Source organism: Haliotis asinina, chromosome 13 (genome assembly GCF_037392515.1).
Source record: "Haliotis asinina isolate JCU_RB_2024 chromosome 13, JCU_Hal_asi_v2, whole genome shotgun sequence".
NCBI classification, from domain to species: Eukaryota; Metazoa; Mollusca; class Gastropoda; order Lepetellida; family Haliotidae; genus Haliotis; species Haliotis asinina.
In genome coordinates this window covers 48,516,473-48,534,796 of record NC_090292.1, presented here as the reverse complement: position 1 = coordinate 48,534,796, position 18,324 = coordinate 48,516,473, and the positions used below count along the sequence as shown (strand labels likewise).

General features: G+C 41.3%; 2 protein-coding genes across 2 annotated transcripts; both read left to right on the top strand.

The window, feature by feature from the left end:
- The first annotated feature begins 2,451 nt into the window (after positions 1 to 2,451).
- On the top strand, positions 2,452 to 4,666 carry LOC137260175 (uncharacterized). The gene is made up of 3 exons (XM_067797868.1): positions 2,452 to 2,954; positions 3,634 to 3,797; positions 4,113 to 4,666. Exons 1-3 carry the CDS (start codon positions 2,452 to 2,454, stop codon positions 4,664 to 4,666), a joined length of 1,221 nt encoding a protein of 406 aa, XP_067653969.1.
- Positions 4,667 to 11,266: 6,600 nt separating this feature from the next.
- LOC137259623 (scavenger receptor class F member 1-like) lies at positions 11,267 to 16,911 on the top strand. The gene is made up of 4 exons (XM_067797238.1): positions 11,267 to 11,318; positions 11,633 to 12,115; positions 14,179 to 14,290; positions 16,791 to 16,911. The coding sequence occupies exons 1-4, from the start codon at positions 11,267 to 11,269 to the stop codon at positions 16,909 to 16,911; spliced, it is 768 nt and encodes a 255-aa protein (XP_067653339.1).
- Positions 16,912 to 18,324: the final 1,413 nt, after the last annotated feature.

The window sequence follows — 18,324 nt, the reverse complement described above, 5'->3', positions numbered from 1 at the left end:
TCCTCTTCGTTTCAGCGTCCAAGTGAATCGGTAATGTTTCTTCATTTGAGGGGCAGTAAAGAATCCTATTACTTAAAGCGTACGTCGTAGACCCAGGTTCGATTCCCCACATGGGTACAATGTATGAAACCCATTTGTCGTGCCGTGTCGTGTCGTGTCGTGTCGTGATATTGCTGGAATATTGCTAAATGCGGCGTAAAACTAAACTCGCTAGTCATTCGTCATTTGAACGCGTGCTCCTGTCATCATTTCTTTTTCATTGCCATCACTTCTGCCTGCTCTCTGCCATGTTTGACGACCTCTTCTGAACAAACTATGCGCTAGATAAGCAGGTGAGTGTACGGTTACACGTGAACACGCCATGAGCGGGGGTTATCAAGGTAGGGGGAGGGGTGATTGACATTGTATTCCCCTCAGTCAAATATCCCCGTGTCACGCAGCCGCTTGTCATTATCCTCGATCCAGAACGGTTTTTGGTCAAGGGTCACTTGTTATTGATCTATCTACACAACATATTTATCAAAACACGTCTTTCTTACAGTTTTAACTTGACCTGATATTACTGATAGTGAATCTACGGTTGATTTGGGCCTGTAAGATATCCTTCAAAAAATTTTAACTTACAGGGTGTGTATGATATTCCTATGTACAAAATTGCTGATCCCAACCCTCACCACCACCCCAACGTTGATCAGCAGATCTGACTAAACAGTAACGGTTAAGCACGCACTGGTCATTACTCGTCCTTAAACGCGCTCGAGTCTCGATAATTTTTGGTATTTTAATGTAAGGTTAAACTGATGTAAGAATCTCCAGCAGGCAGCACTGGCACTGTAAAAACCAGTAGTCCTAGTAATCTGCCTTCAGTTGCTGGTGATCTGTAGCCCATATTTTCACACTCTTCAAAAAGAGAAAAAAAGAGGAAGAATTATAGCGTTAGTTTAACAGCAAATGTGTCATGTAATGCCAATGGTAAAAAGGTGGAAATTCACACGTCTGTAGACAAAGCGTTTTGCCAACATAAAAAACAGCTTTTATTGCCGTGTTTCTGTATACTGGAGTGAACAAGATGGCGTCAAAGTAAGTAAGTGCTCGGGTATGTCTCAGCACAACCTGATAAAGTCGACGCAGTCACTCTTGCTGAAGTCTTCCCCACTGTTCCTTCAATGCAATGGTCAAATGTGGAAGTGTCTGAGGCGTGTTTTGACGTTGACGTTGACGTTGACGTCGATCTAGTTCAGCCCATGGGTGTTCTTTCGTGTTTTGATGTAGTCATCGGGAAGGCCATGGCAATACACTGACGTTAAAATTTGAACGGTAGTGACGCGTGCTGTATGTGAAATAGCGTCGTCCATAACTGGAAACGTGAGAATCTAGGCGTTGCTGTACCAATTTGCTGTCAGATTTTTGTACTGGATATCCCATCCCATCCACCACCGAATATGTCGACCTGTCGAATGCGTTTCAGGGCAAAACGTTTATTCCCTCGATTGTGCAGATGGGACTTTCTCAAAACAGGTACGACAACTGACCTTTTTGGACAAATGTCCAGTTCACGCAATCGATTCCTGACAGTTTGGTCGGAAATCCTTCTCAAACCAGGGATGCCTTATGCAATCTCGACGGCTGTTGCAAGATGGTGACGAAAGTCAGCAGCCTGGATGTAGCGATCCTGGGCACAGATTTTCGAAGCTTTGCTAGCGCTAAGATATTCGTAAGTGAAGTACATTGACGTTAACTTACGACCATCTTAGCAGTACGAGAGCTACGAAAATCTTTTCCCTGATGAGCTTGGGTGATAACTCTTGGACAGCCGCCTCTTGGTTGATCTAGTGCAGTATGGGTCTGCAAGAAACGGTTTCAAAGGCGAGATATGGTGCTCTGATGAACGTTGAAATGTCAGACAACTGTAGACTCATCCTCAATATCTCAATGGTATACATTCCGATAAGTCTCCACTAGGCCCTGGACGCATCGACGGCCCGGCCTGATAATTCTATTACCTCCATAGTAACAAATCGCCTATGCGTTTCTTTTTTGGGATAGTATATTATTAATTCAGTTTCTTTCACTTGTGAAGATCTGGATTAGAAATGATCTTCAGTAGTAACCTATGCGTCTCACAAGAGACGACTAACGGGATCGAGTGTTCAGGAACACTGACTTTGACACACGTCATCGTCTCAGAAATACATTTCTGATGCTCATGCTTGTAAGAGGCGACTAACGGGATCGGGTGGTCCGGCTCGCTGGACTTGGTGGACACATGTCATCGGTTCCCAATTGTGCAGATCGATGCTCATGCTGTTGGTCACTGGATTGTCTGATCCAGTCTCGATTCCTTACGGACTGCAGGCATATTGGCAGAATACTGCAGACTAAACTCACTCTCTTGTAATCCCAAACATCACATATGTTTCACTCGGTCGTTTTCTTTCAGAATTCATCAATATGAAGGAAGATTCGGGCATCACGTGTAAACCTAAACTCATCTTACTGTTCTCTGTTGGAGCAGTAACCTTATTTGTGATGTACAGGACTTACCAACCAAGGTCAGGTCAACTGCTGAAGGCAGAGCCGCATTCCGTTTCCAAAGCATGTCCAGATGTTCTAAAATATATGGTGGTTGGCTCGTGGGCAACACGGAATATCACACAGAAAGAGGAAGACGAGATTGAAACATTTTTACTACAAGGTCTTTACGCTGTAAATGGAAGCGATGATTTCGAACTGACAGATAAAAGATGCGGGAACCTGAGCTACTATCAGTGGAAGTCACGTGACAAAATGGCAGACTGGACTCGAGCATTGTGTAACCCAAGGGGAAGTAACCCTTGTTGCTATAACAACAAGTGTCAGATGAAAACGATTCAAGAATGCGTTTGTGAGAACTGCTATGACCTTCGACCTCAGATACATGCAGAATATTCACAATGGACTCCCGACGATTCCAGGTAAATTGCTTCGAAAGATACAAATGAAAAGTAAAATAAGAAATGTCTGTTTCCCTTACAACTGACAACCATTATTCTTTATTACTAAGTCATATTTTGATAACATGACCAAAACAGTATATCGCAATCGGTATTCAGACATTCACCTTCACAATCTAAACCAGTTTCACGTGTATACATCTCATTCTGTAGCTAAATCTATAGGCTTTAACGGGCATATACAATGAATGAGTGAGTTTAGTTTTACGCCGCACTCAACAATATTTGAGCTATATGGCGACTGTCTGTAAGTAGTCGAGTCTGGACCAGACAATCCAGTGATCAACAGGATGACCTTCGATCTACGCAATTAGGAACCGATGACATGTGTCAACCAAGTCCAGTGAGCCGGACTACCCGATCCCGTTAGTCGCCTCTTACGACCAGCACAGTCGCATTCATTGGCAGGCATGGGTTGCTGAAGGCCTATTCTACCCTGGACCTTCACGGGTCTGTTGAATTCGCGACGAGAACTGATGTGTTGACCTCGTTACACCTTTTCTTGTGATAAGACTGTGAAAGTTTTTATATGTTGTGCTCATGACACGTAATAGTTGTATATCACGAACTTCATGCGGTCCAATGTCCCCGAGCTATGGGTCCCTCGGTGAAATAAACATATGGTTTAACATTCTTCTAGATGTCAAGTGGAATCCTTCACCCTCAAAGCTGCCTGTGACTTACTCCGGGGAGGCACATATCATTTCTATGGAGACTCCCTTGTCAGAATGGTGTTCTTAGCTCTTGTCATCATACTTAAGGGAGATAATCAATATGGCGGACTTCGACCAGATGCACCCGAGGGTATGTATCAAGTTCATCGTTAATAGAGATTGTACATAAGGACAAACGAATATCGTTTTTTGTCCACGATCGGGGCGGCGGAGTAGCGCGATGGTTGAAGCGACCCGTGTTCGATTCCGAAGATGGGTACGATATGTGAAGCGCATTTCTGGTGTCCACAGATCGCCAACAACTGATCCCCTGTCGTGATATTGCAGGAATATTGCTAAAAGCGGCGTTACACCAAAGTCCTTCATTCACTCACTTGTTCCCATTTCACAGTGACACAATCGGTGAATTACAATTTAATTTAAAATACACACGTTTTGTTTTCAGATGTTAAGAAGCAGTGTTCTGGAATGTACGTCTTTCCAACACGCAACTGTCGGAAATTTCTCGATTATACCCCGGCACTCTGTAATGGGACTGTAACTCTGCTGTTCCGCCATTATCCACAATGTGACGATGTTCCAAAGATGAGGAGAGACGTCAAGAAGATTCTGGGAAAACCAAAATCTGTAATATTCTTCGGTGCCGGTAATTGGAATGAGTTTGACAGATTGGATATGAAGATATACGCCTTGGCTGTGATATCTTTATTTAAAGACAAGAATCATGCTTGGCCCAAACTGATATGGTCAGGAGTTCATTATTTTGGCCTCTTCCATAGACGAGTTGTTCCAACGTCTGATAATGAACATGCAGACAACTTCAACATGTACATGAAGGACCTCATGGAAGCGTCCAACGTTCCTGTATTTGACACCTTCAGTATGACGAAAGGAGTGAGGAGCGTGGATGGCGTGCACTATGGACCTGGGGTGAACTTTGTTAAAGCTCGGATATTCGTGCACTACGTGCAGGAGCTACAGCGTCACGGAAAGTGGTAAACACACGTGTTAGAATACGGTCAGACTCGCTTAATATGAGGGACTCTCAGTGCATACTTTGAGCCCGGAACCTACATGTGTGAACTGGGTGACTGTATCTGTATCACACAGATTGGATTTTATTGAACTGTACAAACTGGAGCTGCAACGTCAAGGAATGTGTTAAAGATATGCTAGCATTGAGATATAAAAGTCTCTTCAGTATCAGCTTGATTGATTGTGTTACACAGTTGCATTCAGAGAGGAACACAACATTGGTTTTACGTCGTTATTTATGATAAAGGCAAAGACTTATTTCGAACTGACAGGAATCGAGGAGGATCAGCCAGAAAAAATAACACCATAATTTGAACCGCATTTCGGAGAGAATGTCAAAATAAACAATATTTTCGGGCTTTGTAAGGAGGCGACTCCGAAATGATATCTGACAGGTGATATCTGACACCTGATATCTGGCAGGTGATATCTGACGGGTGATATCTGACAGGTGGCCACGTTTTCATGCGGTGTTCTGGTTATGTCAGTGCTCATATGAAGAAAATCCGAGACCTCCTGAGTGTATACGAGGTATATTCGAGGTATATTCGAGGTATATTCGAGTTGTGTTCCAAGTTCAATCGAAATATTCCTATACGTTTGAAAAATATTCCAACTGAATTCCGCCAGCAATCGAGATATACTCATTCAGGTCCGATGCGAGACATTCTGACCGGATTTGATGTGGCATGTCGTTTCTATATTCTCCCTCGAATATGTTCATAAGACTTAGAATACAGTTAGAATGCAGTACGAATAGATAATATACAGTTAGAATGCAGTAAGAGTACTTCGAATACAGTTCCAATGGCCGTTAGATATTTTTGTTCTTCAAATGTACCTCGAAAGTTCGGGTATGTTACAAGAATTGACCCAAATATATAGTTGGTATGCCTTCAGATTGCAATAAGAAGTTTTAGACTTCAGTTACAATTTCCCAAATCTCTAGAAATTGTCATTCCGAAAGCATTCCTACCCCCTTCGTCTCAAGGGTGAAGGGGGTATAGACACATGCGTTCTGAAGACGGTTTGGTTTTTCATTTAAAACTGCTCCCTCAAACACACCCAGTGGACACTGGTCGTATCGCAAGAATACACCGGGAGATGGGTATGAGCGCATGGAAAATAAGAAGTGGTATGGCGGTATATAAGACGGTGGTCAGCGGTACAACGTCCCATTAGTGTTTATCCGGCCTATTTCGTTGGATTCGTTCCCATTATTTGACTTGAAGGTTTAGTTCACAGGGACTCGTATCGCTTAGAAACGGCGTTCGGAAGACATAGACGTATATAGGCCCTACCCTAGTAGCGTTTTCACATTATGTACGGATGACCGGGGATGCCTGTCAGGTGCTAGAAGGTTAACAGATTAATCCCACCGGGTACCCATTCACTGATGGGTGAACAAAGTCAGTTTTGAACAACCTCACTTAACTACGGTGAGACCACATGTGTCACGTGTGCCTCAATGTGGGAACAGTACTGAATTCCTAGAAACAAGCATGGTCACCCACCTATGGCTTAACTTCAGCTGATTGACCTGGGTTCTATGCACAGGACCACACACCACCAATAGAAAATAATGTAACATAAACCAGGAACAATTTGTATACACTCACAGAACGTAATTAAGCTCACCCTCCATGGAATGTTGAATTTGTCGGTGAATGTGAACTTTTAGAATGTAATTTTGCACGTACAATACGAATCAAGGTCAATATCGAGTGTAACCTCTATGTGACAGTGTGACATCCATCACTCTCCTCCTCATACCCCTGTCAGTCTCCTGATCCTCTAAATCGACTTGCTACGCCATTCCACGTGTAAAGTAGTTTCCAGCTGAGTCAGGTTCTGTACGTCTCTCTCTCTCTCTCTCCTCTCTCTCTCTCTCTAAGTGGGTGATGACTCTCTCTAACATTCATCTAAAGGAGTTGAGCGAATTGGTTCAGCAAATGAAGAAGTTGACATCCAAAACTCTTTGCCTCGTGCTCATCACATCTACATGCCAGTCACGGAACTCAGTTATTACTGGAAGAACCGAACTTGTGGACTTGAGGTCTGTATATGGATAACTCGAACAGTGCGGTTATCTAATATTGAAGTCTGTTGATGATAGTATAACAGTTGCAAAAATGTGCATATTCTTACCTAAAATTATTCAGATATTTCTCACCAAAGTCAATGTTATATTTCATACATTTTGTTAAAGTATTCACGTTGTAGCAGGCTTGTCATCGGTAACTTGCGTAACTGACAGCTGTCTATGCTACTGGCATCGCCCCATGCCGCTAAAAGCCTGATGGAGTATACACTCCAGTGTTTGTACTGACCGCTCCGACCACAACTTAATGGTCAAATATTCACGCCTGTACACGCTGTCAAATTAGACAGATGTAGATGTGGAGACTTAACCACGTACATTACTGGTTATTACTCAACTTTTCCGACAACACACGACCAAAGCAATTAGAATCTCGAAAGCTATCTGCCAAAATTGAGTAATATCTCGGTGCCATAACTTTTCAAAAGATAGACAAAGCGTCGTCTCCATTTTAGGGAAACTGGTTATACCGTACAAGCAGAGGGTTCAGCTATATAAGCACCAGGGTCTGAAACTTACATCAGTCTGACCCTGGAACCCTTCTGTTTGTGTCAAGGTAAGCCATAGTTACTTTATGCTTTGCTCTTTTCATATTTTTGCTTAAAATGCGCCTTACTTGAACAATGAACTAGTGCTGTACTTTATCAAAGTCATGTTCTAATCTTGTACCTTGGCCGCGTGGTTATGATTAATGTAATTTGGTATCATTACTACGGTAGTTCTGTATGCCGTCACTTTGTAGTTCTGTATGCCGACACTTTGTAAGATCTGTATGCCGACACTTTGTAAGACTAACATAGTTATAACTTAAACACACAATTCGGCTGTATGACAGATATGGTTTACAAGTTAGGCTTCTATTATTTTTTTAAAACTATCGCAATATGTGTCCTGGAAGTTTTTCGTTAACAATGTATATACGTGCGTTCTGTAATTTAGAATATGTGCAGGTTGCACACTGTGAGAATGTGTTTAAGTCGCCACTCTGGCACTGATTGTAATCTTCATATGTGTAGAATTCGTCTTTTCAAATATAATGGAAAATGTTGAATAACATGAAGCGCTAGTTCTACCCATACTTTCCGGCGTCAATTCACTGTTCAGTTTCATGTACAATTCCTGCCTGACAGACAGAGTTATTAGTTCACTTCAGTTGAGATGTTTTACCATCGCATATTGTCGAAACCAAAAACCAAGTCAGCGCAAGTATATGTTTTATATTGTGACTAGTTGCTTTCGTAGATATTGTAATTTTAGGTAACTAAGTTAACGTTGTGACTGCATATATGTTCAGAAGAAATAATAATTGAACGTTAAGTTATTCTGACTAAATGCGTACAGCATTAGCAAAGCCTAAGTGAATATATATTTTCCATTTGATATACGCTATTGTCCCTCACTATCGTGACTTGTTAATTCGGAAAATCTCCGGTAAATAGCAATCATTTGGAAGCTACGAAATTTAGTCTATGTGTATTGTAGATCAGTTCGTAAAGAACCAGGGTTTTTCAGATTTCCAAACTTACAGATATATTCTTCATAACTTTCTATATTTATCCTGCTAACAGTTTAGTGGTATAATATTTTAGTGAGTTGTTTACTTTGTCAGTTTAAAGCACTTCAGTGGATTTAATCAGGGAGCCTATATAGAGATATAGAGTATCCCTGATTTAATGAATAAAGGCTAACGCTGTAGAATCTGTGCAGCACCGCAACGGTCACGGTTCATTAGCATGCCGCCACACTGGTCTGCACAGCTACTACGCGGATAGATTGTTTACGTGTGACGTAACGTACCGTAGTCAGTCTCAGTGCGCTCTAATTATCAGTCACATAGGCCTTCATTTATATAGCTGTGTGTCAGTCAATATTCTGAACTGGTCCAGAGATATTTATTTGTCAAATATATCACGGCTCATCTATAATTATTATGTTAAATTTACCGTACAGCGGATTATAACAGTACACGTTCAACACTGTACGGGCGTACCGTATTTAAGGTAAAGGACGCCTCTATATTGAAAAAATGGTCGCTGTTCAAGAATGGCACAATGTTTATGAGTAAAATGTACATGATAAATGATTGCAGATTATGTTATGTCAGATATTGTTAGTACAGACATGCAGTTGTTAATTATAACTTTAAATTTGTTTGTATTACACCGTCGTAACGGTAATGAACATTGTATTGAGTTTAACTTAAATTGATAATGATTTATTATATAAAGTAAGGTTTAGATGTTATTCTACTCTTCTCAAGTGCATCGGTGACATTTTATATCATTGTGGTTGAATGATTTTGTATGACATTGAATCCATGTATTGAATAAAGAGTCTGACCCTGGAACCCTTCTGTTTGTGTCAAGGTGTGGAGATCCCCCCGGCTAATTCCCCAATTCTAGGTACGAAGTAGCTTGGTGACAAACCAAGACCCGACTTCAACAGTGTTAAATCACACAGGACACGGAGAGCCAGCATATTCTGTTTGTCTGTTGGTTTGGTTTCATAAGGATAAACCTGGAGTTCATGCGTGATCAGCGACACATCATACGAACGTGATCTTTTTCCGTCTACATTTCTCAGAAACTATTTACTTCCACGAATAGTCTAATGAGGGATCACCTTCCTCGAATTGTATCAAATGCGTACTTCTCGACCCCTGACGAGAGAATTACGGAATTATATATCATGCCCATACACGAGTTACTGTTTCTATTACCCATATTTAGTGTTATTATTTTTAAGACCCGATTTTCTATCTAATAACGCTCAAGTGAAATCTGAGGAAATCCGGTATAAGGGGAATCCCCATATCTCTAGACATGATGCGGCTGCATTTCCAAGAATTCCATCGCATAACTACTATCTTAAATGGGTGTGTTACCCGAGATTAAATTGCGTTTAGAAAATGTGTTTTCCTCAACTAGTGAGTGACTGAGTTTAGTTTTACGCCGCACTCAGCAATACCCCAGCTATATGGCGGCGGTCTGTAAATAATCCAGTCTGGACCCGACAATCCAGTGACCAACAACATGAGCATCGAACTGCGCAACTGAGAACCGATGACATGTGTCAACCTAGTCAACGAGCCTGACCACCCGATCCCGTTAGTCGCCCCTTACGACATGCGTCGCCTTCTATGGCAAGCATGGGTTGCTGAAGGCCTGTTCTACCCCGGGTCCTTCACGGGTTCACGAGAACTATTGGGAGACTCAGTGATGAACATGTGAACATTTATGCCAACTCACAGAAACTGAGCAAAATGTTTCTGACGACATTCCCTGATGTTATGCTATGTGTACACAATGTTTGCACGTCCTGTAAACACGGAATAAAAAACACAGATTAACAATATCTAAACATAACTATACATTAAAGAAGGATGTTGAACTGTCCGAGGCCCTGGAAGACGCCCCGAAGAGAACCTTATTGCTGTAGTAAATTATACGGGTATGTGTGCATGCATTTGTTTTGCTCCACAACAGTTCTGCTTCTAAATATTACTTTTCTTCGTCCATTCTACGATGTTTCGTTAAAGTTCTAATGCTCAGTGATTGTTTTTGATGTGTTCATGTTTGTAGTCGAGAATACAGTAATGTGTGCACATATGGATCTATTCTATTCTGTGTCGTCTGCTCCTATCTTGTTTCTTTGCCGCTCTATTAATTAGATCTAGAGCATCATAAATGACGAAGGAGTTGCACGAATAAACATAATTTATAGCTGTTACCATCTACTGGTGCGATCCTGATCTGCGTGTAATTTGTGTACATTTCAGAAACTGTATCACCTCTCTCCCTTGATTACATTTCAGAAACCATATCACCCCTGTCCTTTGATTACATTTCAGAAACCGTATCGCCTGTCCTTTCATTACATTTCAGAATGCATATCACCTGCCCTTTGATAACATTTCAGATTGCGTATAACCTGTCCTTTGATAACATTTCATAATCCGTATCGCCTGCCCTTTGATTACATTATCAGAAACCGTATCGCCTTTGCGATTTGATTACATTTCACAATCCGTATCGCCTATGTCCTTTGCGTACATTTCAGAATGCGTATTATCTGTTTTTTGACTACATTTCAGAATCCGTATCACCTGCCCTTTGATAACATTTCAGACAAAGCATGGCCTAACGTGTCTTGATCAGACACAGTATGATACCCTCTGTCTTTTGTCTACATTTCAGACACGGTATGACCTTCTATGTCTTTTGGTTACATGTATTTTGCATTTTTCAGACACGGTATCACCTTCTCTGTCTTATGTCTCTATTTCAGAAACTGTGTGACCTTTTCTGTCTTTTGTCTACATTTCAGACACAGTATGACCTTCTACGTCTTTTGGTTACATGTATTTTGCATTTTTCAGACACGGTATCACCTTCTCTGTCTTATGTCTCTATTGCAGAAACTGTGAGACCTTTTCTGTCGTGTCTCTATATTTCAGACACAGTATGACCTTCTCTGCTTCCATGAGTATTGTGTTCATGGTAATTGCAACAAAAGGTGAGCTGAATATTTGTGTTTATCGCAGATCAGTCAATGTCTGATCTTTTTTGTTTGTTATTGATTTATATTATCACCGCCCTGATGACGAAAGGTGAAGTTCATTTATGTCAAATGTGTCAACTTTTAAATGTTTTTCATTTGTTATCACCGATCTGTTAACGAAAGCATGTGTCAAAGTCAATATAGTAGTAAGTTTCTAGTTCTCCCAGTCACTTCAACGAAATAATGAGAATATTATCATTTTACAATTCCGCCACATTTTGTAACTATTGGTGTATGCCGTTAAGTTAAAACAAACCCATCGTTTCCAGCTTCTCCTTGTCAAGATAACCAGCACTGTTCAGACTGTGACTTCACGACGGGACATTGTCTCACTGAGTGTTACACTGGGTACTTTGACCTAAAATGTTTCTCGGAGTGCGACGGTCATTGTATAAATAATCTGTGTAATCAATCTGCTGACGGCAGTGGACGCTGCACCAAGGGTTGTGAGCCAGGATATCATGGCCAGAGATGCAACATACCCTGTGACAGTCCAGGAGATAACTGTACAGTGTGTCCAGGTGGTTGTGATGGAGGATATTGTCAGCTGGGCTCATCCTGTGTGTCTGGATGTGTAGACTTCTACTACGGGACGGGGTGCTACAATACGTGCAGCATTAACTGTCGTAGGAATCCTTTCGCCCTGGAGCATAGGTCTTCAGTGATCATACAGAGTGACTGCAACAGGACAAGTGGTGACTGTATCTTCGGATGTACACATGGCTGGCATGGTCCCCGCTGTTCATCTAAGTGTAAGTCTTCACTGCTAAGTGCACATCTTCACTGCTAAGCGAAAGTCTTCACAGCTAAGTGCAAATCTTCACTGCTAAGTGTAAGTCTTCACTGCTAAGTGCAAATCTTCAATGCTAAGTGTAAATCTTCATTGTTAAGTGCAAATCTTCACTGCTAAGCGCAAGTATTCACTACTAAGCGTAAGTTTTCACTGCAAGCGTAAGTCTTTACTGCTAAGTGTAAGCCTTCACTGCTAAGTGTAAATCTTCACTGCTAAGTGTAAACCTTCACTGCTAAGTGTAAGTCTTCACTTGGCAGCTGTGTGAGGGGTAAATTCATGAATCATTTCAGACGTCAATGTCCGATGATGACCTTTTGCTTTCAAACACGATGTAAACTAAATCCCGTTGAGGCCATGGAATTAGAAATATAACATCAGTGGTATCATAACTTATATAAGTGATATCGTATCTTGTGTAAGAGATATCATCAGTGACATCACAAGTTATTTAAGTGATGTCATCAGTGATATGTACGCATATAAGTGATAATATCAGTGCTATCATGCCTTATCTGAGCTGTTATATAGGTGATATGCATTACATAAGTTATATCATCAGTGATATCATACCTTATTTCGCTGATATTATCAGTTATACCAGCTACGTAAGTGGTATCACCAAAAACTGATTATGTAATTGATATCACACGGTATGGACGCAGTATCATCATATATGTCTCAGGTAAAAAAGAGTATCCTTCCGTGATATCATACCCTACGTAAGTGATATTGTACCTTATATGAGTGATATCATTAATGACATACATTATGGAAGTCATCAATGATATATAATACCTTATGTAAGTATTATCTTCAGTGATATCATGATATTATATCTTGTGTAAATTATACCATATCTTATATGAGTAATGATTATCATCAGTGATCATGCCTGATGAAAGTGATATCAGTGAGTTCATGCGTTATCTAGGTGGCATCACCCGTGATATTATAAAGGTAGGTGATATCACAGTGATATTATAAGTTATCTTAGTGATATCATTCGTGATACCATACGTTATGTGATATCATCAACTTTCCTACTGGTATTATCAGTAAGTGATTATATAACTGATATCGCACGATATATAAGTGACATCATTAGTTCTTTCTCAAGTCATATGTGATGTATCATCAGTGATGTAATATCTTAAGTGATTTCATAACTCATATCATATCATATGTAAGTAATATCATAATTGATATATCTGATGGAGGTGATATCATCTTATGTAAGTGATAATCATCAGTGACCATACCTTATGTAAGTGATATCATCAGGGATATTATGTCTTATCCAAGTGATATCGTCAGTGATATAATGTCATATGTAAGTGATACCATTAGGAGATAAACATCATGTGTTGGCCAATTTCCGGGTGTTATTGAGTATTTGAAGCACGGGAATGCATTTGGAACCGACGGCGTGAGCCGGAGGTTTCAAATGAAATATTCCCGTGCTTCAAATACTCAATAACACCCGGAAATTGGCCAACACATGATGTTTATCGACATTGTAAACACAAAAGTAAACCAAAGGGGTTTTAGTGTCTGCACTCGTTTACATCGAATACGGACACAGCAGTGAAGTGTCATCAGCTGGCCGTTTCAGCTGGTTCCCATGGTAGCGTCAGGAGTTGCTCATTTGTGACGTCATTCTAACTTTACGTCACAATATGATTTGAATGACGTCGCCACTGTTGATGACACAACAAAACAATTGTTTACGTGTCAATACGCAGTGAATAGTCTTTCAGTTTCCGGGAATCTAATACCATTTAATCATGTTTTTCAACCAATCAGATTACAGAACACAGTAACTTTTGGTTTACAATATGTGATATCATATGTTATGTGTAAGTGATATCATCTGTAATATACGGTATGTAGGTTATGATCAGAGGTATGGGTCATATATAGTGATATCATCAGTGATATGTCCAGTCGTATATACTTTGTAATTAAGCATATGTTGACTGTTCCATATTATTTTCGAATGTTTTGCATATTTATATTTGCCAGATGATCGTACCGAAACTACCCTCGCCATGACAGTGGGAGTGCCGACAGCAGCGGCACTTACTATCTTACTGGCTGTTTGCTGCCGGTTCTGCAAATGCAGGTGCTGTCGACGGTAAGATTGGGACTTTAAGTAACCCGGAAATTTATACCGAAAAGCATCTAGCGTAAAACCAACAGATAATCGAAAATAAAATTATGATCAGTGCTCAACATTATGAGCATCGACCTGCACAATTAGGATGTGATGACATGTGTTAATCAGGTCAGTGAGCGTCACCACCCAATCCATTTAGTTGCCTCTTCTGACAAACATGGGTTAGATGGGTAGCGCCGGTCTGTAAATAATCGAGTCCGGACCAGACAATCCAGTGATCAACAGCATGAGCATAGTTCAGCACAAATGGAAACCGATGGCATGTGTCAACCAAGTCAATGAGCATCACCACCCAATCCATTTAGTTGCCTCTCCTGACAAGCATGGACTACTGAAGACAAGTATTCTAAACAGGGTTAGATGGGTGACATAGACAATAATAAACGTGCAATACCATATTCTTGAAACGAGTGAATGGTTTGGTATTTAACGAGCGAAAGCGAGTGTGGTACTAATACCATTCACGAGTTCCATAAATATGGTATTACACGGGCCATACTTTAGTATTTTATTTATTACTCACCCAATATTAGCAAAATAATATCGAGCAAAGCGATTCTTTCTTAGGAATTCAAGGAGTGTTATAGTTCTTAGCTTTTCGCGGGTCAGATAAGATCTAAAACGTTTTAGACAGAGGTATTAGCATTTGACGTCATAACTGTAAATCACTTTGACGTCATACATACGGCGTCACGCGATGTTATTACACAATGTTTAATAACGATGTAACATTATTAAATAGTGATATCTTCAACGAGTGAGTAATAAAAATATATATTGCCCATATAAATGTTGCATAAAATTCACTTTCCCTTTTCACAAAGGCGGATTGTCATCAGTTTTCAATATTCTATCCTTTCTTTTGCTACTTGGATTACTCCCCAGCAGCAAGAGTGATCAAGCGCCCAGATTAGCTCTAAGGGTGGATGTGCGTCATGAAATATGATCACCAGACAGTGGTAGGGGCGGTGGGGTAGCCTAAAGGTAAAAGTGTTCGCCCTTCACGACGAAGATCCGGGTTCTATTCCCCAATATTTGAGGCTCGTTTCTGGTGTCCCCCGTCGTGATATTGCTGGAAAGCGGCGTAAAACAGTACTCTCTCACTCGTACAGTGATATCTTCTAGAGACATGCGCTTGCCCCCTTCTTCCAGAAATGTCCATTTAGGAAATGTTCCGGATTGCACTTGAATCCAAATATTTTACAACGCATTACATAACAGGAATAAGATCACAAGAACTCCATAAAACTGGAAAACCTAAATTCTGGCCTATGATTTTGTATAAAAAATCATAAACAATTTTCCCTAACATCTCAGAGTCAACCAAGCAGAAACTGCCAGGGAAGACAGCATGGACAACCAGGACCCAGAGTGGTCGTTTGAAGCTGACTAATATCACTCAGAAATGGACCAAGAACAGCATAGGAACCAAGGTGGAGGATGTGACATGTATGATGCAGTGTCTAGCTCTCCTGATGACGGAATCGTCTCAGACAGATGTCATATGCATGGAGGTTACAGCTTAATTGAAGAAGGGCTCGTCTCAGACAGACGTGATGTAGGGTACAGTTCACCTGTATATACTGGTCAGACAGTTGTCAGATATATATGTCCAGTTCAGAGCCGACACTAGTGTCTACAGGGTCAGACAGACGTGATGTAGCGTACAGTTCACCTGTACATACTGGTGCGACAGTTGTCATATATATATGTCCAGTTCAGGACAGACACTAGCGACAACATTGTCAGACAGGCGTGGTGGAGCTTGCAGTTCACCTGTACATACTGGTGAGACAGTTGTCAGATATATATGTCCAGTTCATGACAGATACCAGCGACAACAGGGTCAGACAGACGTGGTGGAGCTTGTAGTTCACCTGTACATACTGGTGAGACAGTTGTCAGATATATATGTCCAGTTCAGGACAGATACTAGCGACAACAGGGTCAGACAGACGTGGTGGAGCGTACAGTTCACCTGTACATACTGGTGAGACAGTTGTCAGATAGTTGTGAGTTGAGTTGAGTTTTACGCCGCACTCAGCAATATTCCAGCTATATGACAGCGGTCTGTAAATAATCGAATCTGAACCAGACAATCCAGTGATCAACAACATGAGCATCGATCTGCGCAATTGGGAACCGATGACATGTGCCAACCAAGTCAGCAAGCCTGACCACCTGATCCCGTTAGTCCCCTCTTACGGCAAGCACAGCAGTTGTCAGGTATACATGTCCAGTTCAGGACTGACACTGCTGTCCACTGAGTCTACGTAAATGGTGACATTCAGCTCGACGAGAGGTGCTTTCTTTTACGCAAACAGATCACATTCGATTTTTGTTTCTGTAATTATAAACATTGTTGATTCTTAACTTACATATGTCCCATTTTTTAATTTTCCCAACGACAAATAAAGTGCTTCCTTCAATGTGTAAAGACTGGCATGTATCTTTCTAGCTGGCTGGTAAGCTGTGAGGACTGGAGAGAAGTGGGGCAGAGTAGAGAGGAGCGGAGTGGCTTAGTGAGCGGAGCGGAGCGGCGCGGAGAGGAGAGGAGAGGAGCGGAGCGGAGTGAGTGAGTGAGTGAGTGAGTGGGTGAGTGAGTGAGTGAGCCAGCCAATCCCAGATATACTTGGTGCTCCAATATGCGATTGTGACGTTATCTTGTGACGTTATTGATGACATATTTTGATGGTGAATGGGTGAGTCGGGATGGGAGGGGGGGTTGGGGCTGGGGGAGGAGTAGACACCGACAGGATCCATGCTGGTGAATATTATCAGTCCCCTACAAATTCATATATTTCTCAAGACGGCACCACAGCTGTAGCGCTACGACTGTCGTACCTCCTAACCTGTAACACAGACTTGCCACAGCTGTAACTCTACGACTGTCGTGCCTCCTAACCTGTAACACAGATTTACCACAGCTGTAGCGCTACGACAGTCGTACCGTCTACATTAAACATACATGCGACCCATGCTTGCCTTAAAAGGCGACCATGCTCGTCGTAAGAGGCTACTAACGGGGTCGGGTTCCCAAATGCGCAGACAGATGCTCATGTTGTTGGTCATTGGATTGTCGTGACCCAAATCGATTACTTACAGACCGACGCATATAGCTGGAATATTGCTGAGTGCGGCGTAAAACTAAACTCACTCACTCACCATACACCAAATGAAAACCTACCCAATGAAACAAAAAACAGCTTCAAGGCGCTGTTCCTGAGAGCGACCGTAGCGTTAACTAGATTATCGTAACTCCCTTACGTTAACATAGACTTGCGACTGTCGCAGCAATACGACCTCGTTGAGGAATTTACGGTGACCTGGACATAAGAAGTGGAGGCCATCCCGGAGGGGAAGTCATCAACGGAGAAGGTCTTCTCTGAGCTCGAGGTTGCTCGGTACTTGCCATGTACCATCCCCAGGCAAAGTAAGGTAAAATCACCTATATATAGCTCCTCAACAAATTTGATGTAGACTGGTGATAAGCTGGACTTAAATTATCTGAAATACTCGACAAAATAGATACACGGAATATATTTCTTTTACAGAGTGGTGGGTTTGTTTTGTTTTGCTTTGTTCTTTCATTTAAAAAAAAAAATTTTGTGTTGTTTGTTTTGTTTTGTTTTGGTTTTTTTTGTTTTGTTTTTTATGTCATGTTGTGACAATGTTACAGGTCATTGGCTCCCTCCCTACTATGCAAGCAGTCTTGGTTCTGCTGTTTATTTTGTTGACAGTTACATAGGCAGATTCTTTCATACAAATGATGCATAAAATCGTTGAGTTACAATTAATGTGATTAGGTTGTATGACAAAACATCCACTTGCAAAGTTTGAGAAGGATTGGATCACTGGATGAAGAGTTATTTGCTAAAAACACCGGGTCCACATGCATTTCATGCCAAACTATTAGAACAGCGTTCTTTTTGTGTTGAATTGTTGTTGGGCCATCGTGAGAAATTCGACGACGGCATTGCAGATACGCGGAA

Coding starts and splice junctions, on each gene's coding strand:
- LOC137260175 (XM_067797868.1), top strand. CDS start 2,452: ATGAAGGAAGATTCGGGCATCACGTGTAAACCTAAACTCATCTTACTG. Junction 2,955..3,633: donor TGGACTCCCGACGATTCCAG/GTAAATTGCTTC, acceptor ACATTCTTCTAG/ATGTCAAGTGGAATCCTTCA. Junction 3,798..4,112: donor TCGACCAGATGCACCCGAGG/GTATGTATCAAG, acceptor TTTTGTTTTCAG/ATGTTAAGAAGCAGTGTTCT.
- LOC137259623 (XM_067797238.1), top strand. CDS start 11,267: ATGACCTTCTCTGCTTCCATGAGTATTGTGTTCATGGTAATTGCAACA. Junction 11,319..11,632: donor CATGGTAATTGCAACAAAAG/GTGAGCTGAATA, acceptor CATCGTTTCCAG/CTTCTCCTTGTCAAGATAAC. Junction 14,291..16,790: donor AAATGCAGGTGCTGTCGACG/GTAAGATTGGGA, acceptor GTATCTTTCTAG/CTGGCTGGTAAGCTGTGAGG.